Raw genomic sequence first — 14,371 nt, 5'->3', positions numbered from 1 at the left:
TTGGTTGTTGCAGGTCTTACGGCACCAAGAAAGTGACAACTGGCCCTGCCTCTCACCTGGTGTGACCCCCCAGGGAGGACAAGGGAGGGTAGGGCGGCAGGTCCATGACCCAGTTACAGGCTGTTTGTCTTCCTGCCTCTGTAACTAGCCGGGGTCACCACTGACGTGGGCCCCCACCCCTGCCCGCCTCCCTGGCACCTGTCCCCGGAAAGGGCACGGAGAGGGGGAGGAGGATAGAGAGGGGAGGGGTGGTTAGGGAGGAGGAAGGGAACTCAGATCTAGGAGGGGCCGGACTGAGAAAAGGGATTCAGGAGAGAGGGGCTCAGAAGTGGGGAGGGGCTGGGGGGGTTTCGGGAGAGAAGAAGTTGAGGGGGGTCAATGATCCCTGCCCCTTCCAGCAACCTCTTATCACAGCCCCAGTAAGTGCTGGAGCTTGGGTGGCAGCCACAGCCCCAGCTGGACACCATTGTCTGGGCCTCCTGCCCGCCTGGCGTCCCCTCCACAGGCAGGTCCTGCGCCTCTGTGGATCCTCTCCGCCTCATCCCACTGTCCCCGCCCGGCTTCCCTGGCCAGACCATCTGGGCTCTGGTCCCGGCTCTGCTGACCGGCTGTGTGACCCTGGACAAATCACTCCCCATCTCTGGGTCTCGTCCAGGCATGGGCAGGGACGAGGTTGGATGGGGACTGGGCCGGGTCCCCTCCAGCTCCCCTTGGCCTTAGCAGGTTGGCTGGGGAAGCGGGGGCAGCGGAAAAGGGCCCTGAGGTCCGGTCCGCGCTGCAGCTGTTACAGTGACTCACGCTTCTTCGGGGGACACTGGGGTCGGGGAGCTTCGCTGGGACAAGCTGTCTCTGGTCTCCCTGGGTGGGAGGCTATTTTCAGAGCCTCAGTAATAGATGAAATCTGATGTCCCGCCCCTCCCCCCGCAGCACCCCATGGCTGGAGGTGGCCCAAAGGGACATGGAGCTCAGGGCAGGGAGGGTGATTGGGCAGCAGCTGCCCTGCCCAGCCTGCAGATGGGACCGGGTCCAGCCATACCTGTTAGCACGCACAGTGGGGGTCCGGGGTCAACGTCTCCCTCTCTTCTCAAGACCCCAGCCTTACGGAGAGCTGACTGCTCTGAGAAAGGGACCCATAGCCTTCCAGGGGCTCAGGGCCCTGCTTCTTATCCTCACACCGGCCCTGAGAGCCTTCGGGAGCCCAGCCAGGTCTCTGCCCTTCTCTGAGCCTTAGTTTCCCCGCCGCAGAACGCCCAGGAGGGCCTCGGGCTGTTCCTGCTTCCTGGAATATCGGCCGCAATCAAAATGACCCTTGCAGGCAGCGTGTGGCAGCGTCTCGGAGGGGCTGAGGCTGGAGGGTCACTGGAGCCCAGGAGTTCCACACTGACCTGGGCAACATAGCAAGACCCCCTGTTGCAAAAATTAGCTGGGCATGCTGGTGCATCTGTAATCCCAGCTACCCGCCTGAACCCAGGAGGCGGAGGTTGCAGTGAGATCACACCACTGCCCTCCAGCCTGGCAGCAGAGCGAGACAGTCTCAAAAAAAAAAAAAAGAAAAGAAAAAATATATCCCACTACCTTGGGAGACTGAGGTGGGAGGATCACTTGAGTCCAGGAGTTTGAGACCAGCCAAGGCAACATGGTGAGTGAGACCCCATCGTTGCAAAAATAAAAATAAAAATTAGCCAGGCATGGTGGTTTGCGCCTGTAGTCCCAGCTACTCGGGAGGCTGAGGTGGGAGAACCGCTTGAGCCTGGGAGTTCAGGGCCTGAGTGACCTAAGATTGTACCCCTGTCTGCAGTGAGAACCCCGTGTCTGTTTATTTTTTTGAGACAGGGTCTTGCTCTATCACCCAGGCTGGAGTGCGGTGGCGCGATCTTGGCTCACTGCAACCTCTGCCTCCCGGGTTCAAGTGATGAGACCCCCCCGCCATCTCTAAAGGAAAAAAAAAGTAATAAAAAAGACAATAGCAATGAGTTGTAATGATAACAATAATGGCAGCGTTAATAATAACGTGGCCCTTTGAGAGGTGTGGGAGCAGCTGCGGGGAGAGGTGCAGGTTTCTGTGTTAGGAAGGGACCTTCCCCTTCCGAAACGCCCGGCCCAGCCTGGTCAGCGCAGGGAGAAGGAAGGCAGCTTTGATTCTCTTTGTCTTCGTTCTCCTCGAATTTATTCCACCTTGAGGCTGAGAAACCAGGTCCCAGATGTTTTTAGTTTGTTATTTTATTTGTGATTTTTAAATTTTTTAATTTTTGTCTTTTTAAGATGGAGTTTTGCTCTGTCGCCCAGGCTGGAGCACAGTGGCACAATCTCGGCTCACTGCAACCTCCACCTCTCAGGTTTAAGTGATTCTCTTGCCTCAGCCTCTCAAGAAAGCTGGAATTACAGGCACGTGCCACCACGCCTAGCTAATTTTTGTATTTTTAGTAGAGACGGGGTTTCACCATGTTGGCCAGGCTGGTCTCGATCTCTTGACCTTGTGATCCACCCGCCTCAGCCTCCCAAAGTGCTGGGATGACAGGTGTGAGCCACCACACCTGGCTATTTTTAATTTTTTTAAAGAGAGGGTCTTACTCTATCCCCCAGGCTGGAGTGCAGTGGCACGATCATGGCTCACTGCAGCCTTGACCCCCGAGGCTCAAGCGAACCTCCCGCCTCAGCCTCCTGGAGCTGGGACTACAGATGTGCACCACGCAAATTGTGCCCAGCTAATTATTTTTGCAATTTTTAGTAGAGACGGGATTTCGCCATGTTGGCCAGGCTGGTCTCAAACTCTTGGGCTCAGGCGATCCGTCCACCTCTGCCTCCCAAGTAGCTGGGACAACAGGCGCGTACCACAAAAATTATGCCCAGCTCATTTTTGTAGAGATGGGGTTTCGCCGGCCAGTCTCAGTGGCTCACGCCTATAATCCCCGTACTTTAGGAGCAGAGGCAGTCGAATCCCCTGAGGTCAGGAGTTCCAGACCAGCCTGGCCAACATGGCGAAACCCCATCTCTACTGAAAATACAAAAAGTAGCCGGGCACGATGGTACGTGCTTGTAATGCCAGCTACTCGGGAGGCTGAGGCAGGAGAATTGCTTGAACTTGGGAGGCGGAGGTTGCAGTGAGCTGAGGTCGCGCCACTGCACTCCACCTGGGTGACAGGAGTGAAGTCCATCTCAAGAAAAAAAAAAAAGAAATGGGTTTTTGCCATGTTGCTCAGGCTGGATTTGAACTCCTGGCCTCAAGTGATCCACCCACCTCAGCTTCCCAAAGTGCGGGGATTACAAGCGTCAGCCACAGTGCCCATCCAAGATCCCAGCTGTTATGCTGACTCAGTTTCCCTTATTGGACACTGAGAAGAATGGGAGGGGCTTCCCCACACACATACAGGGAGCGGGGTACCTCCCACTTCTCCATAGGCCTTTCCAAGGGGCAGCTGTAATTTTCGTGGAGAAGTCAAATGGGTGCAGCTTCCAGTCCCACCTCTGCCCCGCCATGGCCGGGTTCCCCCTCAAGGCCTCAGTTTTCTCATCTGTAGCATGGGTGTTGTGGCTGCCCTCAGACACCAGTTCGTCATGACTGGGAGTGGGTTGAAGACCCAGCTCTGGCCCCGTCTCAGCACGTCCCCAGCCCTCGGCTTTTCCATCTCCATAACAGGTCTGCAGGGAACGGGGTGGCCCCTCCCCGGCTCTGAACCTTCGTGGCTGAGTGTCTGCGTCTCTGCTCTGTTTCTGTAGCAGAACAGTGGGTTCATGGAAAGGGGAAAGCGGGGAGAGGACTCCCACTTGGGGAGCTCTCCTCCCCCTGCTTAATTCCGGTGCACTTGAATCTCTTATCAGCCTCACCTTTCCCGGCTCCTGCAGTGGTTCCGTGAAGAAATCCCCCCCACCCCTCCATCAGCCCGACCTCCAGGCAGGCCTCGTGCCTCCCTGTGGCCCTCAGCCAGGCCTGTCTGTACGTCTGCTCTGCAGAAACAAGCTTTTTTACAATTTTTGTTTGTTTGTTTGAGCTCGAGTGCAATGGCATGATCTCGGCTCACTGCAATTCTCCTGCCGCAGCCTCCCAAGTAGCTGAGATCACAGGCATGCGTCACCACACGTGGCTAATTTTTTTTGTATTTTTAGTAGAAACAGGGTTTCACCATATTGGCCAGGCTGGTCTCGAACTCCTGACCTTGTGATCCACCCGCCTTGGCTTCCTAGAGTGCTGGGATTACAGGTGTGAGCCACGGTGACCGGCTGAGACTGCCTTTTTTTTTTGAGACAGAGTCTTGTTCTGTTGCCTAGGCTGGAGTGCAGTGGTGTGATCTCGGCTCATTGCAACTTCTGTCTCCTGAGTTCAAACGGTTCTCCTGCCTGAGTCTCCTGAGTAGCTGGGACTACAGGCCCACGCCATTGTGCCCAGCTAATTTTTGTACTTTTAGTAGTGATGGGGTTTCACTGTGTTGGCCAGGCTGGTCTCGGACTCCTGACCTTAAGTGATCTGCCCGCCTCAGCCTCCCAAAGTGCTGAGGCACTGCACCTGCCTTATTTATTTATTTATTTATTTATTTATTTATTTTGAGACGGAGTTTCGCTCTTGTTGCCCAGGCTGGAGTGCGGTGGCACGATCTCGGCTCATTGCAGCCTCCTCCTCCCAGGCTCAAGCGATTCTCCTGCCTCAGCCTCCTAAGTAGCTGGGATTACAGGTGTGTGCAACCATGCCTGGCTAATATTTTGTATTTTTAATAGAGATGGGGTTTCACCATGTTGGCCAGGCTGGTCGGGAGCTCCTAACCTCAGGTGATCCACCCACCTCGGCCTCCCTAAGTGCTGGGATTACGAGTGTGAGCCAACATGCCCAGCCTTAAAAAAAATTTTTTTTTTGAAACAGGGTCTTGCTCTGTCACCTATGCTGGAGTGCAGTGGGGCCATCACAGCTTACTGCAGCATTAAACTCCTGGGCTCAAATAATCCTCCCACCTCAGCCTCCCGACTAGCTGGGACTACAGGGGCAAACTACCAGGCCTGGCTAGTTTTTGTGTTTTTTTTTGTGTGTGTGTGTGTGTGCGCGCGCGTGTGTGTGCGTTTGTGTGTGTGCGTGTGTGTGCGTTTGTGTATATGTGTTTGTGTCTGTGTGTATGTGTGTGCGTGTGTGTGTATGTGTGTGCGCACGTGTATGTGTTTTTGTGTGTATATGTGTGTGCGTGTGTGTATGTGTGTGCGCACGTGTGTACGTGTGTATGTTTTTGTGTGTATATGTGTTTGTGTGTGTGCATGTGTGTTTGAGTGTATGTGTGTATGTGTGTGTTTTTGTGTGTATATGTGTGTGCATGTGTGTGTATATGTGTGTTTGTGTGTGCGTGCGTGCGTGTATGTGTCTGTCTGCGTATGTGTGCGCACGTGTGTATGTGTGTATGTGTTTTTGTGTGTGTGCGTGTGCGTGTGTGTGTATGTGTGCATGCATGTCTGTTTGAGTGTGTGTGTGTTCGTGTGTGGGTATATGTGTGTGTGTGCGCGTGTGTGCGTGCGTGTGTCAGTTGTTTTTTGTTTGTTTTGTAGGGATGGAGTTTTACCATATTGCTCAGACTGGTCTCAAACTCCTAGGCTCAAGTAGTCCTCCTTCCTCGGCCTCCCGCAGTGCTGGGATTACAGGCGTGAGCCATTACGCCCAGCCCAGCCTTAGCTGTAATAGGCACAGAACAGGTCCATGACGTCTGTGTTCTCCCAGCCTCAGTTTTACGCGTCTGTACAATGAGTCTTCCAGGAGCCTCCAGCTGGCCCCCTTCGCTTGCTCCGTCTGCGTACTGGGGTTCAAGATGGTCCTCCACGAACCCCTGCCTGGGCTTGTGCCTCTCACGTAGTCCAAGTCTCAGTTTGCTCATCTGGGCGATGGGTTCTCGCAGGTCCCTGATAAACTCCTCCTGGGTCCCCCTGGCCTTCCATTCCCCCCCAGTGGCATGCACGGGTCTGTGGGGACCCCCCTGCACACCTCTGCGGTCTGTCCAGGGCCCCTCCGACCTCAGCCTTCAGGACCGGGCGGTGGGTCCACCCTCCACGTCCCTGGCGCCCCTGACCTCTCGCCTGTCCGGCCCGCAGGATGAGTTCCACCCGTTCATCGAGGCCCTGCTGCCTCACGTCCGCGCCTTCGCCTACACCTGGTTCAACCTGCAGGCACGGAAGCGCAAATACTTCAAGAAGCACGAGAAGCGGATGTCGAAGGACGAGGAGCGTGCGGTGAAGGACGAGCTGCTGGGCGAGAAGCCCGAGGTCAAGCAGAAGTGGGCGTCGCGGCTGCTGGCCAAGCTGCGCAAGGACATCCGGCCCGAGTGCCGTGAGGACTTCGTGCTGAGCATCACCGGCAAGAAGGCGCCGGGCTGCGTGCTCTCCAACCCCGACCAGAAGGGCAAGATGAGGCGCATCGACTGTCTCCGGCAGGCGGACAAGGTGTGGCGGCTGGACCTGGTCATGGTCATCCTGTTCAAGGGCATCCCGCTGGAGAGCACCGACGGCGAGCGCCTGGTCAAGGCCGCGCAGTGCGGCCACCCGGTCCTGTGCGTGCAGCCGCACCACATCGGGGTGGCCGTGAAGGAACTGGACCTCTATCTGGCCTACTTCGTGCGTGAGCGAGGTGAGGTGCGGTGCGGCGGCCCAAGCGGGGCAGCGGGCAGGGAGAGCGTCTGACAGGGGTGACGTGGGGCAAAGAGGGTCTGAGGGAGAAGGCTGGTGCGTGTAGATGTGATGTGGTGGTCTGAGGGGGGAGGTGGGCCTGGGAGAGCATCTGATGGAGGTGACGTGGTGCAAGGAGAGTCTGAGGGAGGAGGCCAGTGCGTGTAGATGTGATGTGAGGGTGTGAGGGGGGAGGTGGGCCTGGGAGAGTGTCTGATGGGGGTGACATGGTGCAAGGAGGGTCTGAGGGAGGAGGCCGGTGTGTGCAGATGTGATGTGGGGGTCTGAGGGGGGACGTGGGCCTGGGAGAGCGTCTGACGGGGGTGACATGGGGCAAGGAGGGTGTGAGGGAGGAAGCTGGTGCGTGTAGATGTGATATGGTGGTCTGAAGGGGGAGGTGGGCCTGGGAGAGCATCTGATGGGGGTGACATGGTACAAGGAGGGTCTGAGGGAGGAGGCCGGTGTGTGCAGATGTGATGTGGTGGTCTGAGGGGGGATGTGGGCCTGGGAGAGCATCTGACGGGGGTGATGTGGTGCAAGGAGAGTCTGAGGGAGGAAGCTGGTGCGTGTAGATGCGATGTGGTGGTCTGAGAGGGTAGGCAAGTTTAGGAGAATATCTAAAGCAGGTGATATGGTACAAGGAGGGTGTGAGAGAGGAAGCCGGTGCACACAGATGCAATGTGGTGATCCAGGTGGGGCAGCAGGCCTCAGAGAGGGCCTGACGGGGTGACATGGCACATGGAGAGTCTGAGGGAGGAGGCCAGCATGTGTAGATGTGTCGTGGTGGTCCGGGTGGGGCTGCAGGCCTGGGAGAGCATCTGAGGGGGGAGGCTGGTGGTGTGTATGTGTCGTGGTGGTCCGGGTGGGGCTGCAGGCCTGGGAGAGCATCTGAGGGGGGAGGCTGGTGCGTGTGTATGTACCACCACTAGTGTGGTGGTCTAAGTTGGGGGGCGGCCCTGGGAGGGCATCTGACAGGGGTGACACGGGGCAAGGAGGGTCTGAGGGAGGAGGCCAGTATGTGTAGATGTGTCGTGGTGGTCTGAGAGGGGAGGCAGGCCTAGGAGAGCATCTAATGGGGGTGACACAGGCAAGGAGTGTCTGAGGGAGGAGGCCAGTGCATCCAGGGCCCAGGGTGGCTGCTGATGGAATGTGGAGGTCAGATGGAGGAGGCAGGGCTCACAGAGGTCTCAAGTGAGACGTGGTACAAGGAAGTTTTTTGGACAGGGAGGCAGGTGGGCTGTGGGGTTCCAACAGCAGAGGCAGGATCTCACCCCCATGTCTGAGGGAGGAGGCAGGAAGGCCCTTGAGGACTCAGGGGGATGAGAATGTCCCGGAGGGTCTTGGGTGCAACGGACGTTCTGCTGGGAGCAGGGATAAGGAGAGGAGAGGGACAGAGCGTCCCAGCCGTCCGGGAAGAGTCCAGGTTGATCAACTCTCAGACGACGCCAGCAGAGGCCTGATGAGTCTGGCCCTTCCCGCAGGGTGTTTGCCGGTGATCAAATGCCTAGTGTTAGCCCAGCAAGCTTTGTGATGGTGAGGAACTCCAAGGCGGCTTCCCAGAGGAGGAGGCGCAGCTGAGCTGAGCTCTGCAGGATGGCCAGGCAGCAGTGAACACAGGGATTCCCCAGGGGGCCTGGCAGGAGCGTGGAGGTGGGAGGCCTGACGCCTGTGCCCCTGGCCCCGGTGCTAAGAGCAGGGGTGGTCCTGCAGCTTCTTGGCTGTGTGGCCTGTTTGGACTTCACTTTCCCCTGCCTGCCAGGTGATCAGTGTCCATTGCTGGATGGGGTTATGGGAGGTTCCAGAAGATCATGTGTGTAGCCACGTGCGGGGTGTCACCTGCACCCCAAGACCTGAATGGGTGCACAGCGCTCCCCGCCATGCCCACCCAGGCCGTGTGTGGAGCACGCGTGAACCTTCACACACCCAGGGCCTGCCAGAGCATGTGGGATGGGTGCACGCCAGATGAGGACCCACGTGGGTCACCAGCCCAGCCCCAGCCCAGGCAGCACCCTCTAGAAACAGAGTTGCACAGCCCGAGAAGGAGGGCATTTGCAGGAAGAAAGGGGACCCTGGGAGCAGACTGCCCATGCTCCAGATGCAGCCCTGCCCTGCCCCAGCTGTGTGGACCCATCCCTTTTCTGTGCCTCAGTTTCCTCCTTGGTACAGTGGGAGTGACTGCCATGCCGCCTTCTAGTGCTGGTGCAAGGGTGAGGCAGGGTGATGGGGCCCTCAGGCTCTAGGGTGTGTGGAAGGAGAGCAGGGCAGAGTTACCCAGTATTATATTTTTTCCTGGAGACAGAGTCTCGATCTGTCACCCAGGCTGGAGTGCAGTGGTGCAGTCTTGGCTCACTGTAGCCTCGACCTCCCAGGCTCAAGTGATCCTCCTGTCTCAGCCTCCCGAGTAGCTGACACTATAGGCGCACACCACCAATGACTTGTTTTTGAGACGGAATCTCGCTCTGTCGCCCAGGCTGGAGTGCAGTGGCACGATGTCAGCTCACTGCAACCTCCGCCTCCCAGGTTCAAGCGATTCTCCTGCCTCAGCATCCCAAGTGGCTGGGATTACAGGCACCCACCACCATGTCCAGCTAATTTTTTGCATTTTTAGTAGAGATGGAGTTTCACCATGTTGGCCACGCTGGTCTCAAACTCCTGACCTCAGGTAATCTACCCACCTCAGCCTCCCAAAGTGCTGGGATTACAGGTGTGAGCCACCTCACCCACCCACATTTTTTTTTTTTTTGAGATGGAATCTCACTCTGTCACCCACGCTGGAGTGCCGTGGCACGATCTCAGCTCACTGCAACCTCCGCCTCCCGGGTTCAAGCGATTCTCCTGCCTCAGCCTCCTGAGTAGCTGGGATTACACCACACCCAGCTCATTTTTGTATTTTTAGTAGAAATGGGGTTTCTTTTTTCTTTTTTTTTAAAGATGGGGTTTCACCATAATGGCCACACTGGTCTTGAACTCCTGACCTCAGGTGATCCATCCACCTTGGCCTCCCAAAGTGCTGGGATTACGGGCGTGAGCCACTAGCCCGGCAGTTACCTGGTCTTGATCTTGATTCTTTGACCTTGATCTTAGCATCTTCCTCCTCCCTCTCCTCCACCAATGAGTGTCAAACCTGCTGGGGCTGGCTGTGAGGGGGTATTGGGGACGATGGGGGCCGAGGGGTGGGCCAGGCGACTGCCTGTTGTGGGCAGGGGGCAGGGGCCGCCGTGGGGGCGGGGACGCTCATTGCCACGCAGGGCCAGACCTCTCTGCCATCACACATCTTCCTAGCCCGGCCCCGCCCCCACCTCCTCCACGCTGAGCTGATAAAATTTTGAAGCGAGCTTTCTGCTGCAGTCAGCACAATCTCTGGGCGCCTCCCCACCCCCACCCGGCCCCTCCCAGCTCTGCTCAGCAGGCAGGCCTGTGCCCCGGGTCAGGTTGGCCTCTGTGAGTGAGGGCTGCCCCCTCCTTCACCCCCAGCCTGACCCCTCCATCCCCAGGGGAATCCCTGCTGCAGTTGGCCCCAGCAGGTCACAACCCCGGAAACCCTGCCACCTGCCTGACTGGACTCCAGCCTCAGCTCAGCTACCCACTGGCTGGGCGATCTGGGGCAGTCACTCACCCACTCTGTGCTTCTTTCCTTGTCTATAAATTCGGGAGCTCAAAACTGGTCGCCTTGTGGGAAATGTCAGGTGCCCAGGCTGAGGGCTCAGTAAACCACCCACGAGGCATCGTGCAGATGGCATCAGGCACAGGGCTAGGGCCCCGGATGGTTATTGTTACCAACATTATCCTCTGGATTTTTATTTTTTTTGAGACGGAGTCTTGCTCTGTCGCCCATGCTGGAGTATAGTGGCGCGATCTCGGCTCACTGCAACCTCTGCCTCCCGGGTTCAAGCGATTCTCCTGCCTCAGCCTCCCGAGTAGCTGGCAGCACACCTGCCCACCACTACGCCTGGCTAATTTTTTGTATTTTTAGTAGAGACAGGGTTTTGCCATGTTGCCCAGGCTGGTCTCGAACTCCTGACTTCAGTTGATCCACCCACCTCAGCCTCCCAAAGTGCTGGGATTACAGGCATGAGCCACCTCACTGGGCCTTGTTTTTAATTTTTTGCAGAGATGAGGGTCTCATTATGTTGCCCAGGCTGGTCTCGAACTCCTAGGCTCAAGTGATCCTCCCACCTCGGCCTCCCAAAGTGCTGCGATTCCAGGCGTGAGCCACCGCGCCCAGCCATCCTCCTCATTCCGGTTATAATGTCCCACTCCCAGGGCTTTCCTTACGCTGTTCCCTGTACACAGAATGTCTTTCCCGTATGGAAAACCCCAACTTTGGCTGGGCGCGGTGGCTCATGCCTGGAATCCCAGCACTTTGGGAGACCGAGGCAGGTGGTTCTCCTGAGGCCAGGAGTTTGAGAGCAGCCTGGGCAACAGGCGAAACGTCATCTCCACCAAAAATACAAAAAATTAGCCACCCGCCTGGCTAGAAATTTTTTCCCATTCTTACCACTGCCCTATGAGGCAGAGATTATCGCTGTATGTATTTTTTTTTTAATAGGGTCTCACTCTGTCGCCCAGGCTGGAGTACAGTGGGGTGATCTCGGCTCACTGCAACCTCTGCTTCCTGGGTTCAACTGATTCTCGTGCCTCAGCCTCCCCAGTAGCTGGGATTACAGGTGCCCGCCGCCACGCCTGGCCGATTTCTGTATTTTTAGTAGAGACGGGTTTCACCATGTTGACCAGGCTGGTTTTGAACTCCTGACCTCAAGTGATCCGCCCGTCTCGGCCTCCCAAAGCGCTGGGCTGCTGTGTGCACTTTACAGAGGAAACAGGCTCAGAGGAGGGGTCTGACCTGAGGTCACACAGCTGAGGCCGGGCCAGGTTGGGTTTGGACCCCAGCAGCTTCTGCCTCTGCCCTCGTCCTCTGCCAGCGTCAGAAGGGGATGGGCAGAAATGGTGGTAGATATGGAGGTCGCCTTCTGGCAGGGTTGTGTGTTAGAGGACCCGAAGACTGAGGTCTTGTGTAGGGTCCCCTGGCTACAGCTGGCCTCCACTTTCCCATGCTGGGCCCTCCGGTTGTCACCCTGATGGCAGGAAGGCTGGCCACCGCTTCCTTTTCCCAACTGAGAGTCCCCTTGGCTGTGGAGCGTCCTGGCCCAGCCAGAGTGGAGAGTCTGGCTTTCGTCCGCCATGCTGGGCAGCTGCCAGCCTGGGATAGATGGGGAGGGAGGGACAGGCACAGGGCCTCGGTTGGCCTCTTGCAGGGAGCAGGGTGGATGTCGGTGGAGGGACACCTGCCACGGGGATGAAAGGAGGCTCCACTTGTAACATCACAAGCGAGAGAAGGCCGGGCGTGGTGGCTCATGCCTGTGATCCCAGCACTTGGGAGGATGAGACGGGCAGATCACCTGAGGTCAGGAGTTCGAGACCAGCCTGGCCAACATGGCGAAACCCCGTCTCTACTAAAAATACAAAAAATTAGCCAGGTGTGGTGGCGGTCGTCTGTAGTCCCAGCTACTGGGGAGGCTGAGGCAGGAGAATTACTGGAACCCGGGAGGTGGAGGCTGCAGTGGGCCGAGATCGTGACACTGCACTGCAGCCTGGGAGACAGCAAAACTCTGCCTCAAAAAATAAAAATTATTAAGAAGAGGGTGTCAGGTAGTGGCAGGAAAACAAAGCAGGGAGGGGCATGGAGAGGGGCTGGGGGGCCTCTGGATGGGGAGGGCTTCTCCGAGGAGGCGTCTTTGAGGTGAAGCTTGAAGCGGGTGAGGGGGCCTGGAGAGGCTGGAGGGAGGGGGCTGGGGGGCGTTGTAGCCAGTGTGAAGGCCTGGAGTCCAGGAACAGCGCATGCAGCCGGCTGGGATGTTCAGGGGGTAGTGGGTGGTGAGGGCCGCCCTGTGGTCTCCCAGTCAAGGTGACAGGGGGGTCGGGGGCCTGGAGAGGGTGACCTGGGTGCTCTCTGACCTGCCATGCATCTGGGAAGGAGCCTGCAGGAACCAGGGCTCAGAGAGGGAAGCCGCCTGCCCGCCCAGGGCCCAAAGCCCAGCCGGGCCTCCCCGCCCCCTCTGGCAGCTCAAGAAACCCGAGGCGCGGGCGGGCACCATGCCAGGGCTGGGTGGGGGAGGGGCTGCCAGGCCCGCCCGCCCCGGCAGCTGCCAGCCCGCCCCGAGCCGCCAGCCCAGATGGTGCCCATCTGCTGACGCCGCCATGGGCCAGCCTCCTGTTCCCGCCTTGCGCCGTGCCAAGCTCCTGCAGTCCAGCACCCGGAATGGTGCTGTGGGCAGAGCCCGGCCTGGGAAGCTCGCAGCACTCCAGAGAGGCTGCCCACGATGCCCTGGAGAGGGTGGCAGGAGAAACATGGGAGGGGAGGCCCCCAGAGCCTTCTAGATGGAACTGGGGAGCAAGGACCCAGACAGCAATGATGTAGCAGCAAACACACATGGAGTGCCCTCGTGTTCCTGGCTCTGAGGCCACTGCTCACCCTAACTGGTTTAATCCTCTCCCCATCCAAGGAGGCGGGGACTTTGACCTTCTCTCATGTTCCAGTGGAGGAAGTAGAGGCCCAGAGATGGTCAGACACTTGCCCAAGGTCACACAGCTTCTTAGGGGCAGAGTCAGAATGAGAATCCAGGAATCCCTTTGAAAAAAGGCTCGATTGAGGCCGGGCGAGGTGGCTCACGACTGTAATCCCAGCACTTTGGGAGGCTGAGGTGGGAGGATCACCTGAGGTCAGGAGTTCGAGACCAGCCTGACCAATATGGTGAAACGCTGTCTCTACCAAATATATAAAAATTAGTCAGGCATGGTGGTGTGCACCTGTAATCCCAGCTACTGGGAAGGCTGAGACAGGAGAATTGCTAGAACCTGGGAGGCGGAGGTTGCAGTGAGCTGAGATTGCGCCACTGCACTCCAGCCTGGGTGACAGGGCGGGACTCTGTCTCAAAAAAAAAAAAAAAAGAAAAGAAAAGAAAACAAAAAGGGATTGAGGCTGGGCAAGCTGGCTCACACCTACTATCCCAATACTTTGGGAGGCTGAGGCAGGAGGATTACTTGAGGCCAGCCTGGGCAACATAGCAAGGCATCCCCCCACTCTACAAAAATTTCAAAAATTGACCGGATGTGGTGGTATGCATCTGGAGTCCCAGCTCCTTGGAGGCTGGCGGGAGGATGGCTTTAGCCCAGGAGTTGGAGGTTGCAGTGAGCCGTGATGCACCCCACTGCACTCCAGCCTGGGGGACTGAGCAAGACCTCGTCTCTAAAATCCATTTTTTTGAAGGGGTGATTGTGGCCAGGTATAGTGGCTCCCACCTGTAATCCTAGCTACACAGGAGGCTGAGGCGGGAGAATCGCTTGAACCTGGGAGGTGGAGGCTCCATTGAGCTGAGATTTCGCCATTGCACTCCAGCCTGGGCAACAGAGTGAGACCCTGTCTCAAAAAAAAAGGGGGAGGATTGAAACCCTTAAACCTCTTTTTTTTTTTTTTTTTTTTTTTTGAGACGGAGTTTCGCTCTCGTTACCCAGGCTGGAGTGCAATGGCGCGATCTCGGCTCACCGCAACCTCCGCCTCCTGGGTTCAGGCAATTCTCCTGCCTCAGCCTCCTGAGTAGCTGGGATTACAGGCGCGCGTCATCATGCCCGGCTAATTTTTGTATTTTTTAGTAGAGACGGGGTTTCACCATGATGACCAGGATGGTCTCGATCTCTTGACCTCGTGATCCACCCGCCTCGGCCTCCCAAAGTGCTGGGATTACAG

At 57.4% G+C, this 14,371-nt stretch overlaps 1 protein-coding gene across 6 annotated transcripts in view; it reads left to right on the top strand.

Moving 5' to 3' along the window:
• The window catches only part of NFIC (nuclear factor I C), a 100,583-nt gene that overhangs the window by 14,862 nt on the left and 71,350 nt on the right, over positions 1-14,371 (top strand). For 5 of the 6 annotated variants that reach the window (XM_064382099.1, XM_064382097.1, XM_064382098.1 and 2 more), the window contains exon 2: positions 6,058-6,589. In XM_064382099.1, the coding sequence (XP_064238169.1) occupies positions 6,058-6,589 (532 nt within the window). Of the gene's footprint in view, positions 1-1,621; positions 1,640-6,057; positions 6,590-14,371 lie in introns of those variants that run through there. The other variant, XM_064382100.1, reaches the window with a different exon arrangement.

Source organism: Aotus nancymaae, unplaced genomic scaffold (genome assembly GCF_030222135.1).
Source record: "Aotus nancymaae isolate 86718 unplaced genomic scaffold, 86718_ANA_hifiasm-v0.15.2.pri h1tg000028l, whole genome shotgun sequence".
Taxonomy (NCBI): domain Eukaryota; kingdom Metazoa; phylum Chordata; class Mammalia; order Primates; family Aotidae; genus Aotus; species Aotus nancymaae.
This window is presented reverse-complemented; position numbering and strand designations above follow the sequence as displayed.